Source organism: Bombina bombina, chromosome 4 (genome assembly GCF_027579735.1).
Source record: "Bombina bombina isolate aBomBom1 chromosome 4, aBomBom1.pri, whole genome shotgun sequence".
Lineage (NCBI taxonomy): Eukaryota > Metazoa > Chordata > Amphibia > Anura > Bombinatoridae > Bombina > Bombina bombina.
In genome coordinates, this window is record NC_069502.1 from 44,810,811 (window position 1) to 44,832,958 (window position 22,148).

The window sequence follows — 22,148 nt, forward strand, 5'->3', positions numbered from 1 at the left end:
CTTTATTCCTGCTTTTTACTGTCGCACCTGGATCCAGCTGAGGTAACAGTCCTTTATTCCTGCTTTTTACTGTCACATCTGGATCTGGCTGAGGTAACAGTCCTTTATTCCTGCTTTTTACTGTCACACCTGGATCTGGCTATGGTAACAGTCCTTTATTCCTGCTTTTTACTGTCACACCTGGATCTGGCTATGGTAACAGTCCTTTATTCCTGCTTTTTACTGTCACATCTGGATCCGACTGAGGTAACAGTCCTTTATTCCTGCTTTTTACTGTCACACCTGGATCCAGCTATGGTAACAGTCCTTTATTCCTGCTTTTTACTGTCACACCTGGATCAGGCTATGGTAACAGTCCTTTATTCCTGCTTTTTACTGTCACACCTAGATCCGGCTATGGTAACAGTCCTTTATTCCTGCTTTTTACTGTCACACCTGGATCTGGCTATGGTAACAGTCCTTTATTCCAGCTTTTTACTGTCACACCTGGATCCGGCTATGGTAACAGTCCTTTATTCCTGCTTTTTACTGTCACACCTGGATCCGGCTATGGTAACAGTCCTTTATTCCAGCTTTTTACTGTCACACCAGGATCCGGCTATGGTAATAGTCCTTTATTCCTGCTTTTTACTGTCACACCTGGATCAGGCTATGGTAACTGTCCTTTATTCCTGCTTTTTACTGTCACACCTGGATCCGGCTATGGTAACAGTCCTTTATTCCTGCTTTTTACTGTCACATCTGGATCCGACTGAGGTAACAGTCCTTTATTCCTGCTTTTTACTGTCACACCTGGATCCAGCTATGGTAACAGTCCTTTATTCCTGCTTTTTACTGTCACACCTGGATCAGGCTATGGTAACAGTCCTTTATTCCTGCTTTTTACTGTCACACCTAGATCCGGCTATGGTAACAGTCCTTTATTCCTGCTTTTTACTGTCACACCTGGATCTGGCTATGGTAACAGTCCTTTATTCCAGCTTTTTACTGTCACACCTGGATCCGGCTATGGTAACAGTCCTTTATTCCTGCTTTTTACTGTCACACCTGGATCCGGCTATGGTAACAGTCCTTTATTCCAGCTTTTTACTGTCACACCAGGATCCGGCTATGGTAATAGTCCTTTATTCCTGCTTTTTACTGTCACACCTGGATCAGGCTATGGTAACTGTCCTTTATTCCTGCTTTTTACTGTCACACCTGGATCCGGCTATGGTAACAGTCCTTTATTCCAGCTTTTTACTGTCACACCAGGATCCAGCTATGGTAACAGTCCTTTATTCCTGCTTTTTACTGTCACACCTGGATCTGGCTGTGGTAACAGTCCTTTATTCCCAAGGGCGCCAAGCCGGATTTACCGCACGGCTATTGGCTAAGAGGTGAAAACGTCACCCCTTAGCAAAATAATTTTTTGCCGTGGCCTACTGTAGCAGCTAAGAACGGCAATCGATTGAAACAAAGGAGATTTCTGCATGAAGTATCTTATACTTCTTTACTGAAAGCCCCTTTTATTTGTTTCAATAGTCAATCCTAGCCTTTCAAAAACGCTAGGATTAACTTTCACTTTAAACTCATTACAGAATCCAGTTAAAGCCCTGCATTTTATGCTAGGCACCGCCATCTTGTAGCGCGTGTATTTTTGCATCATGTGACAGGAGCAGTGCACTTTCATAGATCTGCTTTTTGACTGTTGTACATTTAACTTCAGTTTAGCTCACATAATAGAGAGCAGGAGAGTTACATTTTTACAGGTTGTTTTTTTTTTTTGCACAGTATAACAGTTACATAACAAGATGCCGAGCTTCACTAACTGTTAATGGCAACGGGTTCAACTAAAAGAACAAGTTTGAAGACTGATGCAGACACAGGAGGAAAACCAATAGCTTGGTGATTAATAACCATTCTATTCTAGTTGTATTCAGTAGTTTAATGTCCCTTTAAGCACTGTATGGCAGCAACAGTTGCTAACTATGTGATCAAGACACATGCACTGAGCCTACCTAAGTATGCTCTCATGGAAAGAAATAAAGCTTCAACAAACGACACCAATTTAAAGATGTTCATTTGTTATAGTTGTCCAATACTGTAAGCTCTGTCTGAATCATGAAGGTTTCATGTCCCTTATTGTGCAGTATATCAGCTAAATCATGTGTCACCTTATCATTGGTAGATACCCTATGAATATAATATATTTGTGTTACAGAACATGACTCAATGCATCAAACATGGAGAAGATTACCATATTCAACAGCATTCCCCTATACAGTAAGTTACTTCTCTTATAGGATGTCTTTGTTTTGTACTTCTCTGTAACCTTTACCATCCTGTACTGATGTATCCCATCAGGGCTTTAAATGTCTCCTAACATTGTAGATTATTATACATGTATATATAAGAGAGAGATAGATAAACACATCATATAACTAAAAGTATGTGGACACCCCTACTAATAAATGAGTTCATATGTTCCACCCACACCCATTTCTAACGGGTGCATAATATCAGCCATGAAATCTCCATAGACAAATGCTGACAGTTCAATGGGTCATAGTGAAGAGCTCAGTGACTTTAAACGTGGCAATTTCATAGGATGGCCTCTTTGCCACAAGTCAGTTTGTGAAATTTCTGCCCTACTAGATATGGTCATCTGTAAGTGCTATTATTCGGCTAGATTACGAGTTTGGCATTAGGGTTAAAAAGCAGCGTTAGGACCCCTTAACGCTTTTTTTTAATGCCCGCTGGTATTACGAGTTTGGCAGGTACAGGTGTACTGCTCACTTTTCTTCCGCGACTTTTCCATACCGCAAATCCCCTTACGTCAATTGCGTATCCTATCTTTTTAATGGGATTTGCCTAACGCTGGTATTACAAGTCTTGGAGAAAGTGAGTGGTACAGCCTCTACCTCCAAGACTCCTACCGCATATAAAAGTCAGTAGTTAAGAGTTTTATGGGCTAACGCCGGAACATAAAGTTCTTAACTAAAGTGCTAAAAAGTACACTAACACCCATAAACTACCTATTAACCCTTAAACCGAGGACCCCCCACATCGTGAACACTATAATAAAACATTTTTAACCCCTAATCTGCCGACCGGACATCGCCACGCCACCTACATTATACCTATGAACCCCTAATCTGCTGCCCCTAACATAGCCGACACCTACATTATATTTATTAAAGGGACAGTCAAGTCCAAAAAAAACTTTCATGATTTAAATAGGGCATGCAATTTTAAACAACTTCCCAATTTACTTTTATCACCAATTTTGCTTTGTCCTCTTGGTATTCTTAGTTGAAAGCTAAACCTAGGAGGTTCATATGCTAATTTCTTAGACCTTGAAGACTGCATCTAATCTGAATACATTTTGACCACTAGAGGGCATTAGTTCACATGTTTCATATAGATAGCATTGAGCTCATGCACGTAAAGTGACCTAGGAGTGAGCACTGACTGGCTAAACTCCATGTCTGTCAAAAAACTGAAATAAGGGGGCAGTCAGCAGAGGCTTAGATACAAAATAATTACAGAGGTAAAACATGTATTATTATAACTGTGTTGGATATGCAAAACTGGGGAATGGGTAATAAAGGGATTATCTTTCTTTTTAAACAACAACAATTCTGGTGTTGACTGTCCCTTTAACCCCTAATCTGCCCCCCCCAACGTCACCTCCACCTACCTACACTTATTAACCCCTAATCTGCTGACCGGACATCACCGGTTACAGAACATGACTCAATGCATCAAACATGGAGAAGATTACCATATTCAACAGCATTCCCCTATACAGTAAGTTACTTCTCTTATAGGATGTCTTTGTTTTGTACTTCTCTGTAACCTTTACCATCCTGTACTGATGTATCTCATCAGGGCTTTAAATGTCTCCTAACATTGTAGATTATTATACATATATATATAAGAGAGAGATAGATAAACACATCATATAACTAAAAGTATGTGGACACCCCTACTAATAAATGAGTTCATATGTTCCACCCACACCCATTTCTAACAGTTGCATAATATCAGCCATGAAATCTCCATAGACAAATGCTGACAGTTCAATGGGTCATAGTGAAGAGCTCAGTGACTTTAAACGTGGCAATTTCATAGGATGGCCTCTTTGCCACAAGTCAGTTTGTGAAATTTCTGCCCTACTAGATATGGTCATCTGTAAGTGCTATTATTCGGCTAGATTACGAGTTTGGCATTAGGGTTGAAAAGCAGCGTTAGGACCCCTTAACGCTTTTTTTTAATGCCCGCTGGTATTACGAGTTTGGCAGGTACAGGTGTACTGCTCACTTTTCTTCCGCGACTTTTCCATACCGCAAATCCCCTTACGTCAATTGCGTATCCTATCTTTTTAATGGGATTTGCCTAACGCTGGTATTACAAGTCTTGGAGAAAGTGAGTGGTACAGCCTCTACCTCCAAGACTCCTACCGCATATAAAAGTCAGTAGTTAAGAGTTTTATGGGCTAACGCCGGAACATAAAGTTCTTAACTAAAGTGCTAAAAAGTACACTAACACCCATAAACTACCTATTAACCCTTAAACCGAGGACCCCCCACATCGCGAACACTATAATAAAACATTTTTAACCCCTAATCTGCCGACCGGACATCGCCACGCCACCTACATTATACCTATGAACCCCTAATCTGCTGCCCCTAACATAGCCGACACCTACATTATATTTATTAAAGGGACAGTCAAGTCCAAAAAAAACTTTCATGATTTAAATAGGGCATGCAATTTTAAACAACTTCCCAATTTACTTTTATCACCAATTTTGCTTTGTTCTCTTGGTATTCTTAGTTGAAAGCTAAACCTAGGAGGTTCATATGCTAATTTCTTAGACCTTGAAGACTGCCTCTAATCTGAATACATTTTGACCACTAGAGGGCATTAGTTCACATGTTTCATATAGATAGCATTGAGCTCATGCACGTAAAGTGACCTAGGAGTGAGCACTGACTGGCTAAACTCCATGTCTGTCAAAAAACTGAAATAAGGGGGCAGTCAGCAGAGGCTTAGATACAAAATAATTACAGAGGTAAAACATGTATTATTATAACTGTGTTGGATATGCAAAACTGGGGAATGGGTAATAAAGGGATTATCTTTCTTTTTAAAAAACAACAATTCTGGTGTTGACTGTCCCTTTAACCCCTAATCTGCCCCCCCCCCCCCCCAACGTCACCTCCACCTACCTACACTTATTAACCCCTAATCTGCTGACCGGACATCACCGCAAACACTATAATAAATTTTATTAACCCCTAATCTGCCGTCCCTAACATCGCCGCCACCTGCCTACAATTATTAACCGCCCCCAACGTCGCCGCTACTATAATAAAGTTATTAACCCCTAAACCTAAATCTAACCCTAACACCCCCCTAAGTTAAATATAATTTAAATACATCTAAATAAACTTACTATAATTAAATAAATTAATCATATTTAAAACTAAATACTTACCTATAAAATAAACCCTAATATAGCTACAATATAACTAATAGTTACAGTGTAGCTAGCTTAGGGTTTATTTTTATTTTACAGGCAACTTTGTATTTATTTTAACTAGGTACAATAGTTATTAATTAGTTATTAACTATTTAATAACCACCTAGCTAAAATAAATACAAATATACCAGTAAAATAAACCCTAACCCAAGTTACTATTATACCTAACACTACTCTATAAATAAATTAATTACCTAAATTAAACTAATTACAATTAAATTAAATAAACTAAATTACGAGAAAACCCCCCCACTAAATTACAGAAAATAAAAAAGAAATTACAATTTGTTTAAACTAATTACACCTAATCTAATCCCCCTAATAAAATAAAAAGCCCCCCAAAATAATAAAATTCCCTACCCTAAATTAAATTACAAATAGCCCTTAAAAGGGCCTTTTGCGAGGCATTGCCCCAAAGTAATCAGCTCTTTTACCAGCCCTTAAAAAGGCTTTTTGCGGGGCATTGCCCCAAAGTAATCAGCTCTTTTACCTGTAAAAAAAATATACAATACCCCCCCGCCAACATTAAAACCCACCACCCACATACCCCTACTCTAAAACCCACCCAATCCCCCCTTAAAAAACCTAACACTAACCCCCTGAAGATCACCCTACCTTGAGCCGTCTTCACCCAGCCGGGCCGAAGTCTTCATCCAATCCGGCAAGAAGAGATCCTCCAGAGGGTCCGAAGTCTTCATCCCATCCGTGCAGAAGAGGACATCCAGACCGGAAGAAGTCTTCATCAAAGTGGCATCTTCTTTCTTTATCCTTCCGGAGCGGAGCGGCACCATCTTGAAGACCTCAGACGTGGAACATCCTCCTCGACCGACGAGTAGACGACGAATGACGGTTCCTTTAAATGACGTCATCCAAGATGGTGTCCCTCGAATTCCGATTGGCTGATAGAATTATATCAGCCAATCGGAATTAAGGTAGGAAAAATCCGATTGGCTGATTCAATCAGCCAATCGGATTGACCTCGCATTCTATTGGCTGTTCCGATCAGCCAATTGAATGCGAGGTCAATCCGATTGCTGATTGAATCAGCCAATCGGATTTTTACTACCTTAATTCCGATTGGCTGATAGAATCCTATCAGCCAATCAGAATTCGAGGGACGCCATCTTGGATGACGTAATTTAAAGGAACCGTCATTCGTTGTCTAGTCATCGGTCGAGGAGGATGTTCTGCGTCGGAAGTCTTCAAGATGGTGCCGCTCCGCTCCGGAAGGATGAAAAAAGAAGATGCCGCTTGGATGAAGACTTCTTACGGTCTGGATGTCCTCTTCTGCACGGATGGGATGAAGACTTCGGACCCTCTGGGTGAAGACGGCTCAAGGTAGGGTGATATTCAGGGGGTTAGTGTTAGGTTTTTTTAAGGGGGGATTGGGTGGGTTTTAGAGTAGGGGTATGTGGGTGGTGGGTTTTAATGTTGGGGGGGTATTGTATTATTTTTTACAGGTAAAAGAGCTGATTACTTTGGGGCAATGCCCCGCAAAAAGTCCTTTTAAGGGCTGGTAAAAGAACTGATTACTTTGGGGCAATGCCCCGCAAAAAGTCCTTTTAAGGGCTGGTAAAAGAACTGATTACTTTGGGGCAATGCCCCGCAAAATGCCCTTTTAAGGACTATTTGTAATTTAGTTTAGGGTAGAGAATTTTATTATTTTGGGGGGCTTTTTTATTTTATTAGGGGGATTAGATTAGGTGTAATTAGTTTAAACAAATTGTAATTTCTTTTTTATTTTCTGTAATTTAGTGTTTGTTTTTTTCCGTAATTTAGTTTATTTAATTTAATAGTAATTAGTTTAATTTAGGTAATTAATTTATTTATAGAGTAGTGTTAGGTGTAATTGTAACTTAGGTTAGGGTTTATTTTACAGGTATATTTGTATTTATTTTAGCTAGGTAGTTATTAAATAATTAATAACTATTTAATAACTATTGTACCTAGTTAAAATAAATACAAAGTTGCCTGTAAAATAAAAATAAATCCTAAAATAGCTATAATATAACGATTATATTGTAGCTATATTAGGGTTTATTTTATAGGTAAGTATTTAGTCTTAAATAGGATTAATTTATTTAATTATAGTAAGTTTATTTAGATTTATTTAAATTATATTTAAGTTAGGGGGTGTTAGGGTTAATAACTTTATTATAGTAGCAGCGACGTTGGGGGCCGAAGATTAGGGGTTAATAATTGTATGTAGGTGGCGGCGATGTTAGGGACAGCAAATTAGGGGTTAATAAAATTTATTATAGTGTTTGCGAGGCGGGAGTTCGGCGGTTTAGGGTTTAATACATTTATTATAGTGGCGGCGATGTCTGGTCTGCAGATTAGGGGTTACTAAATGTAGTTAGGTTGCAGCGACGGGGTCAGCAGATTAGGGGTTAATAAATATAATGTAGGTGTCGGCGATGTTAGGGGCAGCAGATTAGGGGTTCATAGGTATAATGTAGGTGGCGGCGGTGTCTGGAGCGGCAGATTAGGGGTTAATAGTATAATGCAGGTGGCGACGATGTCGGGGGAGGCAGATTAGGGGTTCATAGGTATAATGTAGGTGGCGGCGGTGTCTGGAGCGGCAGATTAGGGGTTAATAGTATAATGCAGGTGGCGACGATGTCGGGGGAGGCAGATTAGAGGTTAATAAGTGTAAGGTTAGGGGTGTTTAGACTCGGGGTTCATGTTAGTGTGTTAGGTGTAGACATTAAAAGTATTTTCCCATAGGAAACAATGGGGCTGCGTTAAGAGCTGAACGTTGCTTTTTTGTAGGTGTTAGGTTTTTTTCAGCCGTCTCAGCCCCATTGTTTCCTATGGGGAAATCATGCACAAGCACGCTCAGCCAGTTTACCGCTACCGTAAGCAACGCTGGTATTGCAGTGAGATGTAGAGCTAAATTTTGCTCAACGCTCACTTTTCTGAGGCTAACGCTGCCATTCAGAAAACTTGTTATACCAGCGTTGTTTAAAGTGAGCGGTGGAAAAAAAAGGCTCGTTGGCAACGCACGGCTTTACCGACAAAACTCGTAATCTAGCAGAAAGTGAGGCATCTAGGAGCAACTCCAGACCAGCCACACAGTGATAGACCATGCAAACTCATAGAGCAGGGCAGCCGAGTGCCGACACACACAGTGGCATGTCCAACAAGTCAACATACTATACACAGGATTATACAAAAGTAAGGTTGCAGGGTGAAATGTAATCTAGAGAAGACATTGGGTTGTTTGAGGAGTTTAATAGCAGGTTTGAAGAAGATTTGACATGTCAGTGTAACATCACTTTATATATTTGTGTTATCTATTTATTTATTTACAAATTTAGAGATGGGCAATGTGAGTTTTACAACACGGACTCTAAAGATCCTGTTAATTTAGCCTGCGACACTACAAGATTTCTTGTCTGCCTGAAGTAACTTGCATCCTCTAGGTAAGTTTACTGTTATGGATTTTAAAAAAAGGTGCAAGATAAATGCAATTAATATTAGCCAGCAGCTTTTCCTTCCAGAGCTATACATCAGTCCTAAAGTGTTAATCTTAAAACTCAGGTTATCAAAAAAAAAAGTAATTCTGCTGCAATAACAAGTATTTTATTCATACCCGTCTCCTCCACCTCTTTCATTTCTCATTCTGGTGTGTAGTGACATAGAGAGTAAAAAAATACATTACATTTATTACAGATAAATGTAACTATGTCAGCAAATATATATTTATTTAAATTGATACACCTACACTCACCGGCCACTTTATTAGGTACACCTGTTCAATTGCTTGGTAACACAAATTGCTAATCAGCCAATCACATGGTATCAACTTAAAGCATTTAGACGTGGTGAAGACAACTTACTGAAGTTCAAACCGAGCATCAGAATGGGGAAGAAAGGGGATTTAAGTGACTTTGATCGTGGCATGGTTGTTGGTGCCAGATGGGCTGGTCTGAGTATTTAAAAAATGCTGAGCTACTGGGATTTTCACGCACAACCATCTCTAAGGTTTACAGAGAATGGTCCGAAAAAGAGAAAATATCCAGTTAGTGGCAGTTGTGTGGACTAAAATGCCTTGTTGATGTCAGAGGTCAGAGGAGAATGGGCAGACTGGTTCGAGATGATAGAAAGGCAACAGTAACTCAAATAACCACTCGTTAAAACCAAGGTATGCAGAATACCATCTCTGAAGACACTAAACATTGAACCTGGATGCCGGTGGGCTACAACAGCAGAAGATCACACAGGGTGCCACCCCTGTCAGCTAAGAACAGGAAACTGAGGCTACAATTCGCACTGGCTCACCAAAATTGGACAATAGAAGATTGAAAAAACTTTGCTAATCTGATGAGTCTCGATTTTCAGCTACAACATTCAGATGCTAGGGTCAGAATTTGGCGTAAACAACATGAAAGCATGGATCCATCCTGCCTTGTATCAACGGTTTGGGCTGGTGGTACTGGTCTAATGGTGTGGGGGATATTTTCTTGGCACACTTTGGGCCACTTAGTACTAATTGAGCCTCATTTAAATGCCACGGCCTACCTGAGTATTGTTGCTGACCATGTCCATTCCTTTGTGACTACAGTGTACCCATCTTCTGATGGCTACTTCCAGCAGGATAAAGCTAAAATCATCTCAAACTGGTTTCTTAAACATGACAATGAGTTCACTGTACTCCAATGGCCTCCACAGTCACCAGATCTCAATCTAATAGAGCACCTTAGGGATGTGGTGGAACCGGAGATTTGCATCATGGATGTGCAGCTGACAAATCTGCAGCAACTGCGTGATGCTATCATGTCAATATGGACCAAAATCTCTGAGGAATTTTTCAAAACCTTGATGAATCTTTGCCACAAAGAATTAAGGCAGTTCTGAAGGCAAAAGGGGGGTCCAACCCTGTACTAGCAAGGTGTACCTAATCAAGTGGTCGGTGAGTGTATATAGAAAATGACACCATTTTTAAATATATTACTGTGAAACGGTAAGTTTACCATCAAATCAGATTGCATTGAAACCTTTCCTGTGATTAAAACCTCTCCACTCACATGAGATAATCTAAAATGATCCTCATCCCTAGTGAAATTCTCAAAAAGCAGATTTTGCTGTACTTCCCAAGGGGCGTTCCCTGCATTTTTTTATGTGAAGGAGAAACAAGCCCAGTGCAATTTAGCACTGCATGACATAACAGTTCTGCTGCATTTACACTTTGTGCTATGTATTTTATATTACTTTACAGTTCTGATTAAGTTTTTTATTCCATTCAGTCTTGCACTTTCTATTTTGTATTTTATTTTGTATGCAGCAGTTTACTTAGAATTGTGATTTTATTAATTCTGATTATGATTTCATAGTTTCTGTGTATCTTCAACATTACTTTTTATATTTGTGTATCTTTTACAAATTACATTGCACAATTTGAATTCTTTTTAAATAAACTGAAAAAATGACAGTTTCAGTTTCCCAGAGAGCTCCATTACTTTCTATGGGCCTGATAAGCAAACATTCTATAGTTTGGAGATAAATTGTAGTGCAGACTTCACAGGGGCTGAATTCTCTAAGAAAAAGGGCAGAACCGGGAAGTCCCTGAGAGATGCCTTCCATAGTAGAAAGTAATTAAGCTCTTTGGGATACAGAATTTCACAGGAAATTTCCAATTTTTTCACTACAATTTAACATGCTTTTGTCTATAGTTTAGTATATATTACTTTTCTGTCAATTAAATAAGTGTATTTACATGCATACACCTGGGGAGCTATCTCAGTGAGATTGGCTTGCATAAAATGCCTACTGCATTTTACAAGACTTTTGAGAGAGCTTCAGACATACCCTGGGAACTCCCATGTTCAGCCCAGGAAACTCCCCATTCCCTCCCACTTTATGAAGCTTTGTTTTAATTTACAATAGACAAGATACAAAATGCAGTATAAGTTGTAATAGATACACAGAAATATACAAAGGCCCGATGTTCAAAACATCAAGATTTTCCCCAAATTTTTTTTTTACTGTGGCCGTGGGGGGCCATATTTGAAGTTGGCCTACACAGCGCTCACTGTGTCTACACACTCCAAATATTGCAGACGGGACCTAAGTTGCACTACACCTACTTTAACAACCTCAGGCAATGTAGTCTCACCAGCCGATAGCTGGCGAGACAATCATGGCTTCACTTTGCCGATTTGAACATATTGCACTTGTCATGAATTTTTCATGACACAACAGACTCCATGTTGTTTTTTTTTATTTAAGCATAACCAGGGCTTAGCTATTATGACATTGTATTTTGTTTTCCTCAGTCTTGCTGACTGAGAAGTTTCATATCAATATGTTTTCCATGATTCAAGGTAGTTTACTTGCTTAGGCCCCAGCGAGTCGCTTATTTCTGTAAATAAGTGCAATTTATAACCTTGACTGTAGTTTAGGAATGTTGGGGTAAACATAAATAAAATAAGTATTTCTTTCATGTAATTAACAAGAGTCCATGAGCTAGTGACGTATGGGATATACATTCCTACCAGGAGGGGCAAAGTTTCCCAAACCTTAAAATGCCTATAAATACACCCCTCACCACACCCACAAATCAGTTTTACAAACTTTGCCTCCAAGGGAGGTGGTGAAGTAAGTTTGTGCTAGATTCTACGTTGATATGCGCTCCGCAGCAAGTTGGAGCCCGGTTTTCCTCTCAGCGTGCAGTGAATGTCAGAGGGATGTGAGGAGAGTATTGCCTATTGAATGCAGTGATCTCCTTCTACGGGGTCTATTTCATAAGGTTCTCTGTTATCGGTCGTAGAGATTCATCTCTTACCTCCCTTTTCAGATCGACGATATACTCTTATATTTACCATTTCCTCTACTGATTCTCGTTTCAGTACTGGTTTGGCTTTCTACAAACATGTAGATGAGTGTCCTGGGGTAAGTAAGTCTTATTTTCTGTGACACTCTAAGCTATGGTTGGGCACTTTATTTATAAAGTTCTAAATATATGTATTCAAACATTTATTTGCCTTGACTCAGAATGTTCAACTTTCCTTATTTCCAGACAGTCAGTTTCATATTTGGGATTATGCTTTAATTATCATATTTTTCTTACCTCAAAAATTTGACTTTTTTCCCTGTGGGCTGTTAGGCTCGCGGGGGCTGAAAATGCTTCATTTTATTGCGTCATTCTTGGCGCGGACTTTTTTGGCGCAAAAATTCATTTCCGTTTCCGGCGTCATACGTGTCGCCGGAAGTTGCGTCATTTTTTTGACGTTATTTTGCGCCAAAAATGTCGGCGTTCCGGATGTGGCGTCATTTTTGGCGCCAAAAGCATTTAGGCGCCAAATAATGTGGGCGTCTTATTTGGCGCCAAAAAATATGGGCGTCGCTTTTGTCTCCACATTATTTCAGTCTCATTTTTCATTTGCTTCTGGTTGCTAGAAGCTTGATGTTTGGCATTTTTTTCCCATTCCTGAAACTGTCTTATAAGGAATTTGATCTATTTTGCTTTATATGTTGTTTTTTCTCTTACATATTGCAAGATGTCTCACGTTGCATCTGAGCCAGAAGATACTACAGGAAAACCTCTGCCTGCTGGATCTACCAAAGCTATGTGTATCTGCTGTAAACTTTTGGTAGCTATTCCTCCAGCTGTTGTTTGTATTAAATGTCATGACAAACTTGTTAATGCAGATAATATTTCCTTTAGTGATGTACCATTGCCTGTTGCAGTTCCCTCAACATCTAAGGTGCAGAATGTTCCTGATAACATAAGAGATTTTGTTTCTGAATCCATAAAGAAGGCTTTGTCTGTTATTTCTCCTTCTAGTAAACGTATAAAGTCTTTTAAATCTTCTCTCTCTACAGATGAATTTTTAAATGAACACCATCATTCTGATTCTTTGGACTCTTCTGGTTCAGAGGATTCTGTCTCAGAGATTGATGCTGATAAATCTTCATATTTATTTAAGATGGAATTTATTCGCTCTTTACTTAAAGAAGTACTAATTGCTTTAGAAATAGAGGATTCTAGTCCTCTTGATACTAATTCTATACGTTTGGATAAGGTTTTTAAAGCTCCTGCGGTTATTCCAGAAGTCTTTCCTGTTCCTAATGCTATTTCTGCAGTAATTGCTAAGGAATGGGATAGATTGGGTAATTCATTTACTCCTTCTAAACGTTTTAAGCAATTATATCCTGTTCCGCCTGACAGATTAGAATTTTGGGACAAAATCCCTAAAGTTGATGGGGCTATTTCTACCCTTGCTAAACGTACTACCATTCCTACATCAGATGGTACCTCGTTTAAGGATCCTTTAGATAGAAAAATTGAATCTTTTCTAAGAAAAGCTTATCTATGTTCAGGTAATCTTCTTAGACCTGCTATATCATTGGCTGATGTTGCTGCAGCTTCAACTTTTTGGTTGGAAACTCTAGCGCAACAAGTAACAAATCGTGATTCTCATGATATTATTATTCTTCTCCAGCATGCTAATAATTTCATCTGTGATGCCATTTTTGATATTATTAGAGTTGATGTTAGATTTATGTCTCTGGCTATCTTAGCCAGAAGAGCTTTATGGCTTAAGACTTGGAATGCTGATATGGCTTCTAAATCAACTCTACTTTCCATTTCTTTCCAGGGAAACAAATTATTTGGTTCTCAGTTGGATTCTATTATTTCAACTGTTACTGGTGGGAAAGGAACTTTTTTACCACAGGATAAAAAGTCTAAAGGTAAAAACAGGGCTAACAATCGTTTTCGTTCCTTTCGTTTCAACAAAGAACAAAAGCCTGATCCTTCGTCCTCAGGAGCAGTTTCAGTTTGGAAACCATCTCCAGTCTGGAATAAATCCAAGCCTGCTAGAAAGGCAAAGCCTGCTTCTAAGTTCACATGAAGGTACGGCCCTCATTCCAGTTCAGCTGGTAGGGGGCAGGTTACGTTTTTTCAAAGAAATTTGGATCAGTTCTGTTCACAATCTTTGGATTCAGAACATTGTTTCAGAAGGGTACAGAATTGGTTTCAAGATGAGACCTCCTGCAAAGAGATTTTTTCTTTCCCATGTCCCAGTAAATCCAGTGAAAGCTCAAGCATTTCTGAATTGTGTTTCAGATCTAGAGTTGGCTGGAGTAATTATGCCAGTTCCAGTTCCGGAACAGGGGATGGGGTTTTATTCAAATCTCTTCATTGTACCAAAGAAGGAGAATTCCTTCAGACCAGTTCTGGATCTAAAATTATTGAATCGTTATGTAAAGATACCAACGTTCAAGATGGTAACTGTAAGGACTATATTGCCTTTTGTTCAGCAAGGGAATTATATGTCCACAATAGATTTACAGGATCCATATCTGCATATTCCGATTCATCCAGATCATTATCAGTTCCTGAGATTCTCTTTTCTAGACAAGCATTACCAATTTGTGGCTCTACCGTTTGGCCTTGCTACAGCTCCAAGAATTTTCACAAAGATTCTCGGTGCCCTTCTGTCTGTAATCAGAGAACAGGGTATTGTGGTATTTCCTTATTTGGACGATATCTTGGTACTTGCTCCGTCTTTACATTTAGCAGAGTCTCATACGAATCGACTTGTGTTGTTTCTTCAAGATCATGGTTGGAGGATCAATTTTCCAAAAAGTTCTTTGATTCCTCAAACAAGGGTAACCTTTCTGGGTTTCCAGATAGATTCAGTGTCCATGACTTTGTCTTTAACAGACAAGAGACGTCTAAAATTGATTACAGCCTGTCGAAACCTTCAGTCTCAATCATTCCCTTCGGTAGCCTTATGCATGGAAATTCTAGGTCTTATGACTGCTGCATCGGACGCGATCCCCTTTGCTCGTTTTCACATGCGACCTCTTCAGCTCTGTATGCTGAACCAATGGTGCAGGGATTACACGAAGATATATCAATTAATATCTTTAAAACCGATTGTTCGGCACTCTCTAACGTGGTGGACAGATCACCATCGTTTAATTCAGGGGGCTTCTTTTGTTCTTCCGACCTGGACTGTAATTTCAACAGATGCAAGTCTCACAGGTTGGGGAGCTGTGTGGGGATCTCTGACGGCACAAGGAGTTTGGGAATCTCAGGAGGTGAGATTACCGATCAATATCTTGGAACTCCGTGCAGTTTTCAGAGCTCTTCAGTTTTGGCCTCTTCTGAAGAGAGAATCGTTCATTTGTTTTCAGACAGACAATGTCACAACTGTGGCATACATCAATCATCAAGGAGGGACTCACAGTCCTCTGGCTATGAAAGAAGTATCTCGAATTTTGGTTTGGGCGGAATCCAGCTCCTGTCTAATCTCTGCGGTTCATATCCCAGGTGTAGACAATTGGGAAGCGGATTATCTCAGTCGCCAAACGTTGCATCCGGGCGAATGGTCTCTTCACCCAGAGGTATTTCTTCAGATTGTTCAAATGTGGGGGCTCCCAGAGATAGATCTGATGGCCTCTCATCTAAACAAGAAACTTCCCAGGTATCTGTCCAGATCCCGGGATCCTCAGGCGGAGGCAGTGGATGCATTATCACTTCCTTGGAAGTATCATCCTGCCTATATCTTTCCGCCTCTAGTTCTTCTTCCAAGAGTAATCTCCAAGATTCTGAGGGAATGCTCGTTTGTTCTGCTAATAGCTCCGGCATGGCCTCACAGGTTTTGGTATGCGGATCTTGTCCGGATGGCATCTTGCCAACCATGGACTCTTCCGTTAAGACCAGACCTTCTGTCTCAAGGTCCTTTTTTCCATCCGGATCTGAAATCCTTAAATTTAAAGGTATGGAGATTGAACGCTTGATTCTTGGTCATAGAGGTTTCTCTGACTCCGTGATTAATACTATGTTACAGGCTCGTAAATCTGTATCTCGAGAGATATATTATAGAGTCTGGAAGACTTATATTTCTTGGTGTCTTTCTCATCATTTTTCTTGGCATTCTTTTAGAATACCGAGAATTTTACAGTTTCTTCAGGATGGTTTAGATAAGGGTTTGTCCGCGAGTTCTTTGAAAGGACAAATCTCCGCTCTTTCTGTTCTTTTTCACAGAAAGATTGCTATTCTTCCTGATATTCATTGTTTTGTACAAGCTTTGGTTCGTATAAAACCTGTCATTAAGTCAATTTCTCCTCCTTGGAGTTTGAATTTGGTTTTGGGAGCTCTTCAAGCTCCTCCGTTTGAACCTATGCATTCATTGGACATTAAATTACTTTCTTGGAAAGTTTTGTTCCTTTTGGCCATCTCTTCTGCTAGAAGAGTTTCTGAATTATCTGCTCTTTCGTGTGAGTCTCCTTTTCTGATTTTTCATCAGGATAAGGCGGTGTTGCGAACTTCTTTTGAATTTTTACCTAAAGTTGTGAATTCCAACAACATTAGTAGAGAAATTGTGGTTCCTTCATTATGTCCTAATCCTAAGAATTCTAAGGAGAAATCATTGCATTCTTTGGATGTTGTTAGAGCTTTGAAATATTATGTTGAAGCTACGAAATCTTTCCGTAAGACTTCTAGTCTATTTGTTATCTTTTCCGGTTCTAGGAAAGGCCAGAAAGCTTCTGCCATTTCTTTGGCATCTTGGTTGAAATCTTTAATTCATCTTGCCTATGTTGAGTCGGGTAAAATTCCGCCTCAAAGAATTACAGCTCATTCTACTAGGTCAGTTTCTACTTCCTGGGCGTTTAGGAATGAAGCTTCGGTTGACCAGATCTGCAAAGCAGCAACTTGGTCCTCTTTGCATACTTTTACTAAATTCTACCATTTTGATGTATTTTCTTCTTCTGAAGCAGTTTTTGGTAGAAAAGTTCTTCAGGCAGCGGTTTCAGTTTGAATCTTCTGCTTATGTTTTTTGTTAAACTTTATTTTGGGTGTGGATTATTTTCAGCAGGAATTGGCTGTCTTTATTTTATCCCTCCCTCTCTAGTGACTCTTGTGTGGAAAGATCCACATCTTGGGTAGTCATTATCCCATACGTCACTAGCTCATGGACTCTTGTTAATTACATGAAAGAAAACATAATTTATGTAAGAACTTACCTGATAAATTCATTTCTTTCATATTAACAAGAGTCCATGAGGCCCACCCTTTTTTGTGGTGGTTATGATTTTTTTGTATAAAGCACAATTATTCCAATTCCTTATTTTATATGCTTCGCACTTTTTTTCTTATCACCCCACTTCTTGGCTATTCGTTAAACTGATTTGTGGGTGTGGTGAGGGGTGTATTTATAGGCATTTTAAGGTTTGGGAAACTTTGCCCCTCCTGGTAGGAATGTATATCCCATACGTCACTAGCTCATGGACTCTTGTTAATATGAAAGAAATGAATTTATCAGGTAAGTTCTTACATAAATTATGTTTTTCCTTGAATTTCTACCCTATATGCGGGAGCCATCTACTGTTAGAACAAGAATATTTCATCTAATTTTATGTTAATGATTAAAATATTATAATTAATGACCCCTCCTAGATGAGAGAATGGGAATATATAGGGTCTAACCTAATGGGAGGGGGTCGTTTTTCCTGTGTTTTGGAACTGGTCACATAATATATGGAGTTGGTAATTTGCTAATCAAGGACAGAGGTTTGAGATTATTGGATTATAACTGCTGAGGCTAGTTTAGCCTACTCGGACAGACCTACGACCTGACAGTTTGATTCCTGTCTGCAAAGGGGGAATTTATTTACTTTGGTGATGTATGAAATTAAGTCACTTTAAATGTTAATATCATTAAGATTTACACTTTACATTTATGTAAAATATATTTTTCTATTTAATCAGGTAAATTAATTAATTGTTTTATAGCTTTGCGTTTTCTTATAAAAATTCCTACCACCTGGTCTTATTTGTCGACAATAACACTGGGTGAATCAGGAATTGAAATAAATTATTATCTGACGGTTTGTCATAATTATTAATTTACCTGATTCCCTGCAATTACCTTAGAGGGTTTATAACCAAATATTTAGTTTCTATCATCATGCCAATCTTTGTGTTATTTTGAAAATACGATTTAATTATCTTTATAGTTTAATCTCTGCATTATTCTGTTTTCTCTTGTAAGGTGTATCCAGTCCACGGGTTCATCCATTACTTGTGGGATATTCTCCTTCCCAACAGGAAGCTGCAAAAGGACACCCACAGCAGAGCTGTCTATATAGCTCCTCCCCTAACTGCCACCCCCAGTCATTCTCTTGCAGCTCTCGACAAGATAGGAAGTATCAAGAGATATGTGATGACTTAGTGTAGTTTTACCTTCAGTCAAAAGTTTGTTATTTTTAAACGGTACCGGCGTTGTACTGTTTTACTCTCAGGCAGAATTTAGAAGAAGAATCTGCCTGGAGGTTGATGATCTTAGCGGTTTGTAACTAAGGTCCATTGCTGTTCTCACGCATAACTGAAGAGTATGGGAAAGACTTCAGTTGGGGGAACGGTTTGCAGAGTACCTGCTTTGAGGTATGTTCAGTATATTTATTTCTAGAGAGATGATAAGATCTAGAAAATGCTGACAGAGCCTTGTATAATTGAGGTAAGCCTGATGCAGTGATTTAACAGCGACTGGGATCATGCTTACAAAAAAGGGTAATATTCATGTTAATACTCATATTTCTTAGTGACAAAACGTTTACATGTTATATAGAAAAAAACAAAAAACGTTTTTTCTCTGAGGGTGATAAATCGTGTTTTTTTTTTTTTTTGGGGGGGGCCTAGTTTCCACATGGCTAGTCAGATACTCCTAGGAGTATTTTCTTAAGGCCCTCTGACATCGAGTGCATGGTGGGAGGGGCCTGTTTTCACGCTCTAGATGCGCAGTTCATATTCAGACTGAGACATCCAGCTTCCCTAAAGGAGTCCTCTGGCATCTGAGGACCACTATAGAGGGCTTATTCCTTTCCTAAATCGTATTTGAGGGCAGGTAGGAGCCACAGCAGAGCTGTGGCAAGGTGTTTAACTGTTTATTAACGTTTTTTAATGTTTTTCAAATCCGGTTTGGGGCCTAAAGGGTTAATCATCCATTTGCAAGTGGGTGCGATGCTGCTTTAGTCCCTTATACACACTGTAAAAATTCCGAAGAGTTTACTACTTTTTAACACTGTTTTGCAGTTTATGTGATAGTTTTTTTCTCTTAAAGGCACAGTACCGTTTTTATTTAATTGCTGTTTCACATTTATTAAAGTGTTTTCCAAGCTTGCTGGTCTCATTACTAGTCTGTTAAACATGTCTGACATAGAGGAAACTCCTTGTTCAATATGTTTAGAAGCCATTGTGGAACCCCCTCTTAGAATGTGTACCAAATGTACTGAAATTTCTATAACTTATAAAGACCATATTATGGCATTTAAAGATTTATCACCAGAGGTTTCTGAGACTGACAAAAGGGAGGTTATGCCATCTAGCTCTCCCCACGTGTCAGAACCTATAACTCCCGCTCAAGTGATGCCAAGTACATCTAGCGCGTCCAATGTGTTTACCTTACAAGATATGGCGGCAGTTATGAATAATACCCTCACAGAGGTATTGTCCAAACTGCCAGGGTTACAAAGAAAGCGAGACAGCTCTGGGGCTAGAACAAATACAGAGCTTTCTGACGCTTTAGTAGCTATGTCCGATATACCCTCACAATGCTCCGAAGCCGTGGCAAGGGATTTGCTATCTGAGGGTGAGATTTCAGATTCAGGGAAGACGTTACTTCAGTCCGATTCTGAAATGACAGCCTTTAAATTTAAGCTTGAACACCTCCGCTTATTGCTCAGGGAGGTTTTAGCAACTCTGGATGACTGTGACCCCATTGTAGTTCCAGAGAAATTGTGTAAAATGGACAAATACTTTGCAGTGCCTGTTTACACTGATGTTTTTCCAGTGCCTAAGAGGTTTTTGGAAATTATTACTAAGGAATGGGATAGACCAGGTGTACCGTTCTCTCCCCCTCCTGCTTTTAAAAAGATGTTTCCGATAGATGCCGCCATACGGGACTCGTGGCAGACGGTTCCTAAGGTGGAGGGAGCAGTCTCTACCCTAGCTAAGCGTACAACTATCCCCGTTGAGGACAGTTGTGCTTTCTTAGATCCTATGGATAAAAAATTGGAGGGTCTCCTTAAGAAAATTTTTATCCATCAAGGTTTTATTCTCCAGCCTCTTGCATGCATTGCCCCAGTTACTGCTGCAGCGGCTTTTTGGTTTGAGTCTCTTGAGGAGGCTCTACAGGTGGAGACCCCGTTAGATGATATTTTAGACAGGATTAAAGCTCTCAAGTTAGCTAATTGCTTTATTTCTGACGCCTTTTTTCATCTAACCAAACTAACAGCTAAGAATTCAGGTTTTGCCATTCTGGCGCGCAGGGCGCTATGGCTTAAGTCCTGGTCAGCAGACGTTACTTCAAAGTCTAAGCTTCTTAAAGTGAATGTAAAGTTTTTGTTTTTTGCAGCCTGTATTCTATTCCTCATCTAATATATAGTATGATCGCAACTTTTTTTTTTTTTTTTATATATATTATAGTTATAAATACACTTTATATTTACATTCCCAGCCGTTCCTAGCTCCGCCCTCCATGTATTTCCGGATAATGCCTTTATTACTTCAAATGCGCGTTCCCGATTGCCGGAACAATTGCGCATGCGCACCATTCCCCATACAATCGATTTGCGCCTGCGTGACCCAAAAAATGTTATGCCTAAAGCGCAGGCGTCAATCGTTGCAACATTGTATTCAATGACTAGCTATCAATGATAGTATTCAATGCTGGCGACGCTGAAATTTGCGCTGGTTTGGTATCTTATATACAAGCGTAACCTAGAAGTTACGCTCGTATATTTCTGCCGTCGCCCGTAGTTTTTTTGGGCCATAGGCAGGTATACCAAACCAGCGCAGTTTGGTATCCAATATACAGCGTAAGGACTTACGTGGCGAAAATGGAGAAATCTTACTCCATTTTCACCTCGCCACAAAAAGCAGCCGTAGTAAGCCTTACGCTGTCTATTGGAGCCTCGTAACTCCCTGAACTAGCTACAAAATAAACCTAACACCTAACGCATGTGCAATGTCTATCTAGCTGTCAACCGCGATCCCCCGCCGCAATCCCTAATAAAGTATTTAACCCCTAAACCGCTGCTCCCGGACCCCGCCGCCATCTACATTAACTACCCCCTAAAGTGATCCCCCTACACCATCGCCAACAATATTAAACTACCCCCTAAAGTGAGCCCCTTACACCGCCGCCATCTACCTTACCTACCCACTAAAGTGAGCCCCTTACACCGCCGCCATCTACCTTACCTACCCCATAATGTGAGCTCCTACCCCGCCGCCATCTATTTTAAAATTATTAACCCCTAATTTAATCCCCCTACCCCGCCGCCACCTATATTAAATTAATTAACCCCTAATCTAATCCCCCTACCACGCCGCCACCTATAGTAAATTATTTAACCCCTAAAATACTAAACTATCCCTACCACTAAACCCAAGTCTAACCCTACAAATAGCCCTGAAAAGGGCTTTTTGCGTGGCATTACCCCAAAGTAAACTGCTCTATTGCCAGCCCTTAAAAGGGCTTTTTGCGGGCCATTGCCCTAAAGTAATCAGCTCTTTTACCAGCCCTTAAAAGGGCTTTTGGTGGGGCTTTGTCACAAAGTAAACTGCTCTTTTGCATCTGATCTAAATCCCCCTACACCG

The 22,148-nt window shown here is 39.7% G+C and overlaps 1 protein-coding gene across 2 annotated transcripts in view; it reads left to right on the plus strand.

The window, feature by feature from the left end:
* Window positions 1–22,148, plus strand: part of LOC128655882 (uncharacterized) — a 169,430-nt gene that overhangs the window by 119,337 nt on the left and 27,945 nt on the right. Inside the window, exons 7-8 of one of the 2 annotated variants that reach the window (XM_053709470.1) lie at window positions 2,204–2,265; window positions 8,851–8,955. In XM_053709470.1, the coding sequence (XP_053565445.1) occupies window positions 2,204–2,265; window positions 8,851–8,941 (153 nt within the window). In that variant the 3' untranslated portion in view covers window positions 8,942–8,955. The remainder of the gene's footprint in view (window positions 1–2,203; window positions 2,266–8,850; window positions 8,956–22,148) is intronic. The other variant, XM_053709471.1, reaches the window with a different exon arrangement.